Source organism: Tyto alba, unplaced genomic scaffold (assembly GCF_018691265.1).
Source record: "Tyto alba isolate M040663 unplaced genomic scaffold, T.alba_DEE_v4.0 Super-Scaffold_26, whole genome shotgun sequence".
In the NCBI taxonomy this organism is placed as follows: Eukaryota; Metazoa; Chordata; class Aves; order Strigiformes; family Tytonidae; genus Tyto; species Tyto alba.
This window is the reverse complement of record NW_024881300.1, coordinates 20,744,748-20,757,280: the sequence shown is the minus strand read 5'-3', so window position 1 is coordinate 20,757,280 and position 12,533 is coordinate 20,744,748. Positions and strand designations below refer to the sequence as shown.

At 52.8% G+C, this 12,533-nt stretch overlaps 1 protein-coding gene across 2 annotated transcripts; it reads left to right on the top strand.

The window, feature by feature from the left end:
* Positions 1 to 2,842: 2,842 nt before the first annotated feature.
* On the top strand, positions 2,843 to 11,888 carry IRF8 (interferon regulatory factor 8). 2 transcript variants are annotated; one of them, XM_042797787.1, is made up of 9 exons: positions 2,843 to 2,861; positions 4,545 to 4,719; positions 6,000 to 6,183; positions 7,210 to 7,298; positions 7,767 to 7,878; positions 8,235 to 8,282; positions 8,802 to 9,188; positions 9,503 to 9,618; positions 10,696 to 11,888. In XM_042797787.1, exons 2-9 carry the CDS (start codon positions 4,546 to 4,548, stop codon positions 10,870 to 10,872), a joined length of 1,287 nt encoding a protein of 428 aa, XP_042653721.1. In that variant the 5' UTR covers positions 2,843 to 2,861; position 4,545; the 3' UTR covers positions 10,873 to 11,888. The 2 variants fall into 2 exon arrangements, with proteins under 2 accessions (XP_042653721.1, XP_042653722.1); XM_042797788.1 differs by having other exon boundaries at positions 2,860 to 2,907.
* Positions 11,889 to 12,533: the final 645 nt, after the last annotated feature.

The following is a 12,533-nucleotide window of genomic DNA, read 5'->3' as shown; positions in this document are numbered from 1 at the left end:
ATTTTTAGGTTGAAAAAAGGGTCCTTTGGCTGTTATTCTACATGGAGGTATGTTGCGGTTTGTGCCTGCAGCACACTCTGTGTGGGAAAGCGCCCTGAGCAATTAATGAGATCAAGGACCATAAAGGCTGTTGATGGAGTGGACTGAAGGGAAGTCGAGCAAACTGGGTCGATATTGGATTTAATGACTGCATTATCATTTTAGGAAGCAGAAAAATGGAACTTGCACACAGGAAAAAAAGAGAAGAAAGCTGGTTTCTGGTGATAATAGGAAGTCATCAGAGATCTGTGATAAGCAGAGATTAGATATGCAGTAGGTGTGATAAGCTCCGTGGAGCACTGTCATCCTGTCACCTGCACCAGCCTGGGTGGCTGTGCCCCTTCCCGTCCCACAACTGGCCATCCTGGGACTCAAACATTCCCCAGGGAACTGCGGCACCAAAGCAGCTGGAAAAATCCCCCTGATTTTGGGAATCCCAAGGGATGCTCCCCATAAATGGCAGCATCACCCACACCTGACATCTCAGCAGCCACCGTTGCCCAAATAGCATCTCCTAAACCCAATTTCCTCCAACTTTGAGGTGTGTCCCAGGCAAAAATATATATTTTTCCACTCTGACCTACATCAGTGAAACCTGTAGTGGCTTTAGGATTTCTGGGGACTGGAAAGCAAGCCCTGAAGCAGGTAAAACTGAGCTGATTTCCACTTCTTTCTACATTGCAAAGAAGCTTCACTGCTCAGCTCCCCATCAGGCCTCCCAAAATGTAGATGCCTCTGGCATGGGGAAAATCACTCTGCTGAAGTGTGAAAGAGCTTCCCGCGGTGCTCTTTGCACACAGATAAATAGTTTGCAAGAAACTCCCTGCCCTGCTACCTGCCCCAGGGTGTGTTTTGCATTTTCCCTTGCCAGGGCTGCAGGGCTTTTCCCTCCTGTCCAGCCTGCTGCAGCCGGCACCGTGAGCGGCTGAAAAACCCAATTTAAGGGGCTTATTACTTTATCCTCCTCCCTTTGGGATCTCCCTTGTCCCAGGGAATTGAGATTTTGCCTTTCCAGGCTGCCCATGAAGTTGCGGAACCAAAATGAAGGCAGAGGTGATGGAATCACCCCGCCAGCAGCAGGGTTACAATTAGCCTCCAGCTCATTGGGCTCCAGAGGGGACAAGGGGGTGGAGAGGCTCAATTATACAGAGCCCCTTGAAAATATCCCAAATGTGCCAGAAATGTTACAAAAGAAACACTTTTTTACTGGGGGGGTCTCTGGCTGACATGGTGGGGCAGGACTGGTGTCACGGGGGGATGGCGGTGCACCACCCACTGCAAAGCTTAATTTGTTTCTTGGTAAAAAAAAATAAATAATTCTCCTAACCATATCTGACTGCAAAAGATGTTTTTGGCTGTCTCCGAATCTCACAGGGGGGATCTGATTAGGATCAGTCGGGTGTTTAAAAACAAGGGCTGTTACAGCCGTTATTTATTAGAAATGACAGTCAAGGTTGTGTACCTTAGATCATTATTTTTATGTTACCATCTGTGCAGCTCCATACATTTCCTATTTCTCTGTATTACCCACATGGGAGTAATTACAGTTTTCTTCCAAGAAATGTGTGTGTAATCTGGTAATCCCAAAAAACCCCTCTGAAGTCAGGCTGCAGATGGTCCTTTACACTCTGCCACGGCCAGTGGCCCCAGTTGGGTCCGTCCAGGCTGGACTGGGGCTGCTGGGCACTGCCAGGGCACCGATCCCGGCTGGGGGACAGCAGGCACTGGCGGAGCAGTGAGGGGGGGACAGACCTGGGACCTGGGGTTGTTGCAGGAGGGAACTGGGAACCGCCCAGGGATGGATGGTTCTGACACTGGGGAGGATGGTCTGGGACTCGAGATGGATGGGGACTAGGGATGGACTGATCTGGATCTAGGGAGACTGGTTTGGAACTGGGGAGACTGGTTTGGGACTGGGGATGGACTGATCTGAGTCTGAGGATGGACCGATCTGGGACTGGGGAGACTGGTCTGGAACTGGGAAGGCTGGCTGGGAACTGGGGAGGGATCAATCTGAGACTGGGAAGACTGATCTAGGACAGAGGAGACCGATCTAGGACTGGGGAGACCATTTGGGACAGGGAACGGACTGATCTGAGACCAGGGAGACTGTTTTGGGACCGGGGAGGGATAGATATGGAACTGGGGGGGATGCTCTGGGACTGGGGAGACTGGTGGGGAACGTGGGAGGGACCAGTCTGACACTGGGGAGACTGACCTAGGACTGGTGAGACCGTCTGGGCTGGGGAAGGGACCGATCTGAGACCAGGGAGAGTGTTTTGGGACTGGAGAGGGAGAGATATGGGACTGGGGGGGATTCTCTGGGACTGGGGAAACTGGTCTGGGACTGGGCCGATCCGAGACTGGGGAGATTGTTTTGGGACTGGGGATGGAGCTGGGACTGGGGAGATTGGTTTGGGACTGGGGGGATTGGTTTGGGACTGGGGATGGAGCTGGGACTGGGGAGCAGCCCGGGCTGCAGAGTGACCCGAGACCCAGCTGGGCGGGTCCCCACGCCCTAGCCCCGCCCACTCCCCCTGTAGCCCCGCCCCCGCCCCGCCCCTCCGGCTGATTTCTCGGAAAAGCGCGCGCTTCAGAGAAAGCGGCGCCCGCCTCGCGCGCCCCACTGGGCGGCCTCCCATTGGGCCGCCGCTGCACGGCGGCGGCTCCCCATTGGGCAGAGAGGGCGCGGAGGGGCGGCTGGCTATTGGCGGCGCGGCGCGGAGGGGCGTGGACGTTGGCGGTCCCGCCCCCCGGGCCGGTATAAAAGGCGGGGCGCGGTGGGCGGTGCGGGCAGCGGCACGGCGGGGCGCGGAGGGCAGGTACCGGCAGCGTGGGTCCACCCGTGGGACCTCGGGGGTTTGGCAGGTGTGGGGTGCTGGGGGTGGACGATCCTAAACCCAGCCGTGGGGTGCGAGGACTGACCCCGCTCGATGCTGGGGGGGGGTGGCGGGGGGTCGCGGGAGGTGCTGTCCCCATCGCTCCAGGGCAAAGCCTGAGATGGGGTGTAGAGGGGAGCGGGGCTTGCGGGCTGATTGTGCGGTGCCGGCCAAGTTTTCCGGCTGTTTGTCCTTCCTGGCATTTGTCCGTCCTGGTGTGGGGTCAGTGCGCAGGTCCCTGCGTGGGAGGGGGTTCCGTGGCCATGTCCTGCTGGCTCACGTCACTAGTGGAGCCTGAAGAACTTGCCTAGTCTTTTTGTGGAGGGGAAACGGAGCTCTGGCCTCTGGCAGTGGCGGGAGCAAGCTTTCTAGAAAACGGGCAGATTTATAAGAGAGCCCCATTTCAGCAAGTATTTCTGAGATTCTTCATCTTGGTGTGGTTTGGGTGCAAGGTGTTTGGTGTGGGAGCCCACGGAGAGGCTGCGTGTACCCCTGTCCCTCCAGGGATGAGCTGTGGCACATGCTGAGGGGTGGCCGAGACCCAGAGCTGGGCCCTTGATGTTGTTTTGGCTGGTGGTGTTGGCTAATGCCATCCCTAAAAACAGAGGCTGTGCTGAGGCTGGCCAGGGAGGTCCGTGTGTCCTGCTGTGCAGTGGTAGAGCAATGCAGAAGGGACAGAAGTTGGTGGCACTGAGCTAATGTGAGCCCATGGCAAAGCAGGGACCTCCAGGTCTCAGGCTGTGTTAGGAAGATCATTGTCTTCTCCCCCAAATCTTCCCATGGGGCAATAAATAAAAAAAGAATGAGGGAGAGGCAGTCCTGTAAAATTTGGAGGAGGAATGTGAGCCCAAAAGGCCTGGAGGGCTGATCCTGGTGCTGCTGGTTTCTTCTGCCAGGCCACCAACTCCTGAAGTCCCTGTGGGTCTTGCCATGGAGGTGTTGGGGGATGCCAGGAGGGGAGAAACTTTCTCATGGGTCCTCCATGAAGTCACCCAGCGGCTTTGACTAAAAATGCCCCGAGGTCCCCTGCAAGGGTGGCTTTGACCTCACCCTGCTCCAACCTGGCATCGGCTCTCTGTTTGAGAGGGTTTGTTTGGTGGCCCCATCTCTGCGATGATTCTGGGTGCTGCCTGGAACCAGCCCCTGCTCCCCAAACTGGCCGTGCCTGGAAAAGAGGGGCTGCGTGTCCTCCAGGACAGACCCTTGTGCCAAGACCAGCTGGGGACAGCACTTTGCTGCAGACACTCATGGGTGTCTGTCCAGTGTCACTTGCTCGGGTGACAGCATAACTGGGTGCTTTAATCTCCGTTCATCTGCTTCCGATGTCACTTACCCCGCAGCAAAAAAGAAAAGGAATAAGCAGAGCACCGTCAGCCTGTTTCTGTGAGCAGAGCTTTGATAGACCTGGAGGAAGAATTTGTAGTAACTCATAGAAAATTACCTTGTTTTTTTAATTATAAAAGAAGCTGGGGAGCGATTTTTAAGGTATAGAGGTTGGCATGTGGGACCTGCAAGCTGCTCATCTTGGCACTCCCGGCTGTGAACGTGGCATGATCCCTTTTACCCCAGTCGTGGTGGGATGGTGCTGGGGGAGCTAACGGGGTTTGGACCTCTTGTTCCATCCAGGATGTGTGACCGCAACGGCGGGCGGCGGCTCCGGCAGTGGCTGATCGAGCAGATCGACAGCGAGCTGTACCCTGGGCTCATCTGGGAAAACGAGGAGAAAACCATGTTCCGCATCCCGTGGAAACACGCCGGGAAGCAGGACTACAACCAGGAGGTGGATGCTTCGATTTTCAAGGTAGGGACATATGGTTAATGCCTCTTCTCGATGGTTCGTGAGCTCTGCGGTTCTGTTTTTCCCTTGCTGACAGTTCCACTGGTGGGAAATGTCCATGTTCTCTGTGGGTTTTGTATCCCTGACCCTTGCAGAAGATGCTTCATCCCACAACTGGTCTCCCAGGCTCTTTTGGGGGTACTTGTTCCTTTTTGCCAAATGTTGGTACCAGTTTTAGGTTTGTTTTCAGCACGTCTGAATCCTGGTCTAACATGAGAAAAGTTTGGACCTGCTCTAAACTTCTTATCAGGCTATTCTTGATAAAAGGATGATTTACTAGAAAAAACCCAAAACAAAAACAAAACACGAAAATACAAACAAACAAAAAACAAACAAAAACCCCCACAATAAAAAAAAAAAAAAAACAGAACAACAAAAGAACAAAACACAAAAAACCAAAAAGACTTTGCAGGAGAGAAGGAAGTTTTGGATTTCACTGAAAAGGGGGTGGGGGGATTTCCAGTTTTGGGGAAAAACTGGAAAATTCCATCCCTAACTGAAAAGGTCAGGCTCTTCCCCAGGAATTCCCTTCCATTTGCCTCCACTTCCAAATATCTGTACTGGTGAGCAAGTTCACTTTCAGGGCAGTGACAGCTGGTTTGGGAGTACTGAGTTATGAGGCTGGCATTGAATTTGGCCATCTGAAAATATGTAAATATCTATAAAATAAATATATTTTTTAAAATAATACATATTTTGCAATCTATCTTCAAGTGTAAAGTGTATTCTCCCATCAGAATCATGAGTGATATACTGGTCTTAAAAAGAAACTAGCTTTCATTTATTAGTCAGGTGCTGGAAAGTGAGGTTAATTCTTATTTTTGAGGTGTACCAGCTCACTAGGGACACCAGTGTTTCAGCTGCTGTTCCTCATATCCCCAGCAGCTCCTGACCTGTCAGTGCAGAGACGATGCCACATGTTAAGACCTTGAACTCTGCCTTTTTCAAGCCTGGGTGCTGCAGCCTTTTCCTGCACCTGGGTGCATCGCTGGGGCAGGTGGTGCTGCCCTGCACCCCGATACCCGTCCCCACGTGCAGCAGCTGTGCACGTGCCTGCAGTCTAGGAGCGAAACGGCGGATACGCGTGGGGTGGTTGAGAGGGTGCAAGGGGCAGAGAGGCGAGGAGAGCAGGATGCAAAATGCTCTCTTGCAGCCCCAGCTCCTCTGCCCCTGGGCTTGAGGGGATTTGCAGAGCTCACGTGGAGGGTTAATTATTTTTTGTTGTTGTTGTTGCTTTGTTTTAGGCCTGGGCTGTTTTCAAAGGCAAGTTCAAAGAAGGTGACAAAGCGGAGCCGGCCACCTGGAAGACGCGGCTGCGCTGTGCTTTGAACAAGAGCCCCGACTTTGAGGAGGTGACAGACAGGTCCCAGCTGGACATCTCCGAGCCCTACAAGGTCTACAGAATCGTGCCAGAGGAGGAACAGAAATGTGAGTGCTCTGATAAAGGACTGACTCCTGATGCAGGTCAGTCCTGCAAGCAGCTGCAGGCTTGTGCCACTGATCTACATCTGAGCAGAGCTTCCTGGACAGACTCTGCTCTCATGCTGTGATGCTTTGAAGATGTCTCCTGTGTCACTGCTGTGGCGGGGAGGGGAGGAAGGACAGGCTTTTTTTCCTCTCCCCTCCCCGAACAGCTGATTAAGAAACAGTGGATAACTTCAGCATCATGTAAGCTTCCATCCCATAGGGATGTTGTAGGGGCAAATCTAAAATCCTTTCCCACTTAGCAGCGGGTACTTGAGCCCCAATGCCTTGTCTTCCCAGTGCCTGCCCTTGATGGGTGGTGGGGAGCTGCAATAAGTCCCTTCTCTCTTGCCAGCAGTGATTAGAGTAGCAGTAGTTTCACAGAGAGCAGCTGCTGCTGTGATGTCTGGTGTGGCGCAGGTCATGCTAAATATATCTCTATTTGTATCTCTATTTGTGGTTAGGTGTATGTGTGCTTTTTCCTTTTTTTTTTTTTAAGTAAAAAAAAACTTGTGAAAAAAATAATCTCGCTGTCAGGAAACCTACCTTTAGCATCTCGGTCTCCTCCAGCCACGTTCACATGGGGGGCTTGCTGCCACTATGCAAATGGTCCTGCAGGTTCCCACCAGCATCAAGCCTGCGCTCGAGGTGGCTGGCAGAAAAAGGAGAAGCAGCAGCCCCGGTCTCTGGGGTGTTCAGAAAAAAAAAAAACCCAACCTTTTCTGCTCTAGCTCTCTTTGTTACCAGCCAGATTTTTGATTTGCTTTGCTGCTGCTCATTGTGCGCTGGGGTAATGGGTTGTAAACTGGTTTTTGATCCCAAAAAGCAGCTCTGGGTGGAGCTGGAGGGGGCTACACCCCCCCAACTCTGTGCTGTGGTTCTTGGTTTCCTAACTTTCACGGGGTGAAGGGTTTCTAAAACCCAGTGGCAAGACAAGCTGTGGCTAGGGTGGGGTGTGTGTCTTCACTGCATCCCGGCCTCTCCTTCCAGGCAAAGTGGGCATTGCCAACGGAAGCAGCCTGAACGATGTCACAGAGATGGACTGCAGTTCCTCTGCGATCGATGACCTCATTAAAGAGGTAAGCCCTCACCGTGGCTGCAGGTCGCTTTGGCTGGAGGTAGACTGGTGCTGTTGAGTTGCCTCATCAAGTGTTGCCTTAAGTTCAATCTGCAAAGCTTTGGGGATCAGCCCGGTGAGCAGCGCTGGCTCTCGCAGCTCAATCAGGATGCGGCTGTGATGAACGGCTCCCGATTTGCAGCCGGGCTGGTGAGACTTTTGCTGGGGGGTGGATGCTCTTTCGCAGCTCTGTTCCCCTTCTTGATGGTGTCTCCGTGGGCTGCTTCTGCTCGGTAGCTCTCGAGGGTGTCATTAGAGTGTATGGCCTGGGGAATGCCAAGCTTAACATTTCTAAGGAAAAAAAAATTCATTGGCATCCCATTGGGATTGCAATTTAGAGCCTCTCTGAGCACTGCAAGTGTCTCGGCGCAGGGCAGCGGCTGCCCAAGGCATCAAACCTGCTCTGATCTTGGTGTCTGGTCTCACACAGCCCTCCTGTGTAGATGATTATCTGGGGATCATCAAGAGAAGCCCCTCTCCTCCGCAGGAGACCTGCAGAAACCCCCCGATACCTGACTGGTGGGTACAACAGCCCAGCCCCGGTAAGTAGCTGACAGCATGTGTGGTGTTTGGGACTGAGATTTTTTTTTTTTTTTCCTGTTGGTCTGAGGCAGAAAAAAAAAGCTTACTGTGCAGTGATGCATAAGGGACAACAGTTGTATTTAATATTTCTTAAGAATGCTAGTTACGAATGCTGTGGTTGGTGCCAGGCACCCAACAGTGTGTGTTGCACGAGGATAAATCCACCTGGGAATATTTGCTGACCTCTCCTGTGCGGGGGCTGCGAAGCCTGATGTGCTCAGGAGAGAAAACCACGGGGCTGGTGGAGGGGAGAGGAGGGGATAGGGGTTTGGGAGCTGGGTGCGTAGGCTCAGCTTGAATTTCTCTCTGCCCACAGCGTTGCCCCTGATGAACGGATACTCTGGTTATGAGCAGCATCATTCAGGTAAGGCAGCTCTGCTTGGCTCTGGACTGTGCTTATCAAAAGTCCCTCTGGGGCTTGGCCTTGTGTGCGGTGGCAGAAAATGGCTCTGACTCCGCTCCCTGCCTGGGGGGGGAGGCTTTGCTCTGGGTTTGGGAGGTCCCATGCCCTCCTGAGTATCCCCAAGGCTTGCACGCTGAGCAGGGATGGATCTGCCTGTTGTGTCCCGTGGCCCTGGCGTGGGGTGGGTGCCTTGGGAGGTTGGGATCAGTCATGCCTGGGGCACGGGGAGATCTGCCCACGGCAGGGGAAGCGTGGAACAAAGGCAGAAGGAAGGGGTTCAGTGTCGGGACCTCTCGCTTGCTTATCAGTTCTGCTACCAGGCTGAGTGCTGGAGGAGATGTCCTCTAGCAAGGAGGAGGTGGTCTCCATCAAGTCAGACTTGCTCTCGGGGAAATTTTTGCTGCTCTCATGGCATTTGGGCCATTAGAGGCCGGGTTTGTCTTCTCCTGATGGGTGGTGTACGTGCCCATCTCCTCCCAGGTTACTCCCAGATGGTGATCAGCTTCTACTACGGCGGGAGGCTGGTGGGCCACGTCACCACCTCGTGCGTTGAGGGCTGCAGGATCTCGCTCAGCCAGCCCTCCAGCCACGGCGAGAAGCTCTACGCCCCAGATGCCCTAGAGCACGTGCGGTTCCCCTCGGCTGACGCCATCCAGAATGACCGCCAGAAGCAGATCACCAGGAAGCTCTTTGGGCACCTGGAGAGGGGTGTTCTGCTGCACAGCAACAAGCAGGGCATCTTCATCAAGAGGCTCTGCCAGGGCAGGGTCTTCTGGAGCGGGAACACCATGGTCTACAAGGACAGGCCCAACAAATTGGACCGGGATGAGGTGGTGAAGATATTTGACACCAACTTATTCTTCAGAGGTTTGTAGGAGCATTTCCCTCTTTCTCTTCATCCACTTGGTGGGGTTGAACGGGTGGAGCCCTTGGCCTTGGAGCACTTTGGAGTCATCACTGCCCATCACTGATGGGTTCCGCAAGTGCTCTGGATGGGGGAAGGAATAACCTGGTGTCTTGTGTCACTAAAACTCCTCCTGGCTGGAGGCTTTGCACAGCAAACCTGGCTTCTCTTGAGCCCACAGCTGTCTTCCATGGCAGGGCGCCGCGTCTTGAAGCTGTGTAGCAAAGGCTGGCAGCCTGTGGCAGGTATCCTCCAACTGTGCCCCCTCTCCTTGCAGAGCTGCAGCAGTTTTACAACAACCAGGGCCGCTTCCCCGACAGCAGAGTCATGCTGTGCTTCGGAGAGGAGTTCCCCGACGCGGTGCCCCTGCGGTGCAAACTCATCCTTGTCCAGGTATGGAGGGCTGCCCTTTGGAGCTCTGCTGCTGAATTTCCCTCCTTGTCTGGACCGTGTTGCCCTTTTTTCCCCTACGAGTTGGGCTCTAGCTTCAACTCCTGGAGCCACAGACCATTTGGGTGCCTGAATTGCTGGGGTGGCAGGAGTGTTGGCTTATCTACAGCCTCCTGAGAGGCGCTTGGGCTGTTGGTTGTCAGACTCCTTAATCTGGGTAGATCATGTTTGTCAACCAAAGCTCCCAAATGGTAAAAGCTTTTTTTAAGCAGCTAGGAAATCTGTTCTCTTCCTCCTGTTCCTGTCTCTTGGCACTGGGACCTCTGCCCTCTCCTGTGGGAGATGGGAATAAATCCCTGGAATGGTTGAATTTAAGGGACAGCCTCAAGCTGAACAGCCAACGGATGTGGTGAACAGCCACGGTGCACAGCAGTGGGGTTGGGACACCTTGAGGAGGGGGAAGGAGGGGATGGGATGAGAGGGCCAGAAACTTCTCCCTGGAGAAGCTGAAGCGATTCTGAGATCTCCAAGCCCTTGGGGCAATGCACAGGGTGTTTCTGGAGCCTGCACCCAGTGTGGGACCCTCTTGGGCCAATAAGGCTGTGACAGCAGGGACATGGCACTGAGGGCACAGGGAGGGTTGTTGCATCCATCCTTCAGCAAACAGAGACCCACCAAGTCTGTGAGGTCCTGGAAGGGATTGTACAAGTTCTCAGACTGGTCGTATGCCTCCCGGCACAGCTTTCTGACCTGGTCACCACCTCTTGCCTTGGGTGTCTGCACCAGAGGATCACTCCCATGTGCTGGGATGTCCCCCAGCCTGTCCTCGCCTTTCTGTAGCTCTGCTGGGAGATGAGCTCTTTTTCTCCTAGAGGTGCTTGTGCCAAGGTGGCTCGTGGAGTTGGACCTGTTGGCCTGCCTGGACTTGACCACCTGGGTCTGTTGGGCACAACTGCTCTGCTGCATCTCTCCCACCCCATACCCTGCTGCCTGGGCTGGTGGGGGTGGATGGCAGCAGTAGGAGATACCCAAAGAGGTTCCTCTTCATTCAGTGTCTTCATGACTTTTCTTTCTGTGTAGGTGGAGCAGCTGTGTGTCAGGCAGGTGGTGGAGGAGGCTGGGAAGACCTGCAGCAGCAGCCCCATGCTCCCCATAGCTGACGAGACACAGCATGACCAGATGTACAGGATCTTCCAGGACATCTGTGGGACGCACCAGCGGCCACTCTTCAGAGAAAACCAACAGATTGCTGTCTGAGCCTCCTTTTCTGCAGACATATCGTCATTTGGGTTGATCTAAACCCAGTTTGGTTCCATTAGTGGCTAAATTCCCCTTTTGGAAAGTTGTTTTTTGTTCTTTGCTGTTTCCAGTCAAGTCTGTATAAACACAGCAGTAAAAATTGCCATGAGAAAGTAGGTTGGATGCTTAGTGTCTGTCCTGCAGACACTGTACTGATAAAAATGACTTTAGTACCAAGCAGGGTAGTCCGTGTACTGCTGGCTGTAGCTGATGGCAGCGGGAGGAGGGAGTGTCTGAGCTCTGCGGGAAGGTTGGGGCTGGGAGTGCTTTGTGTTGCCTTTGTTAATGGCCAGTCGAGCAGAACCAAAAATCAACAGCTGTAACAACCAGCCCTAGCAGTCTGCAACTTGAACCTTGCTGAGAATAGTGCTTTGGTAGCAAGTGACTCTTGGAAAAAGCCTTAAAATGCTCAAAGGTAGAAAATTCTTTCCAGAAACAGGTTTTTTTTTTTTCTTTTTCCCCCAAAGAAGCCTGTTGATGGAGGCTAGGGTATGCCTTTCAAGGAGAACCTTCTCAAGTTCCTCTTTATTTTTGCTGAGGTTTATATGTTTATCTGTAATACGAAAGTATTTTGAAACTTGGAAACCAATGCAGAGATTATATATGTACATGTTGAATATAAGAACCTAGGAATCTTAATTTTTTTCTTAACCAAAGACAGAGTTTATATAAAGATGTCTTTAATTTTCAAGATTGCAGCATAGCGTGAATAGGTTGGCTTCACCCTCCCAAATGCACATGTTGGTCTCTCCCAAGCGTGACCAGGCAGTGTCATCCATGTGTAAATCCTAATTAACATGCTTTGTGTGTGTACCCAGCACCAGGGAGCTGCTTGGGCCTGGAAGCTGACACAAACCAGGACTGCACATGCGTGTGTGCTACTAAGCTGACTATTTATTTTATGCCTGAGGTTTATGAGATTTTTTTTTTTCTATTTTTTTTATCTTCCTGCAATTAAAGTGCTATATTTTGTATTTCTCTTGTAATGTGGTTTTTGGTTGCAGGGTGTCATGTCTCTGGTGGGGGGAACCTGCTCTCTCTATCTTGATCCTGCCCTGGGTCTTCCCTGCAGTGGGGTCTACTGTTTCCTCCCTCCTGCTCTGTAAGGGCCTGGTTTTACCCCTGGAGCAGGAGAGGAATGAACCAGCTGTAATGGGATGGAGGGAGGAAGAGGGCTTTCATTCCTGGGGGGAGCATGAAGATGGGTCCCTACACATCTGCCACTGCACTCACCTGGGTGCCCTTAACTCTGACCTGGGCTGTGATGCTCCAAGGTCATGGGATGATGGGGGGGGGGGGGGGGGCAGTTATTTCTGGTCCTGCTGAAAGGCATGCTCTTGTCCTTCCTCCACTATTGCCTGCTGGAACCTTTCCCCACTGTCTTCTCTGTCCACCTTTCTCTTGGGGTCTGGTTCAGTGAAGGTGGGTGGTGTTTGGGGAGAACCAAGAGGGGGGAAAAAGGGAATTTGCTTTTGTCAAATGAAGTCGGTGTTGCAGCCTGAAAGGCTGAGTGTCTGCACCCTCACTTGCCTTCACTTTTTTGGGGCAGCATCTCAAGAGGTTCTAGAAGGGTGTAAAGACCATGTTTGATCTGTCACCTCGCCCCCTGTGAAGGACAA

Bases quoted from the DNA above. Each gene is read 5' to 3' on its own strand.
- IRF8 (XM_042797787.1), top strand. From the start codon at position 4,546: ATGTGTGACCGCAACGGCGGGCGGCGGCTCCGGCAGTGGCTGATCGAG. The intron at 6,184-7,209 runs GTGAGTGCTCTG...CTCTCCTTCCAG, and splicing joins GCCAGAGGAGGAACAGAAAT to GCAAAGTGGGCATTGCCAAC. The intron at 9,189-9,502 runs GTTTGTAGGAGC...CTCTCCTTGCAG, and splicing joins CACCAACTTATTCTTCAGAG to AGCTGCAGCAGTTTTACAAC.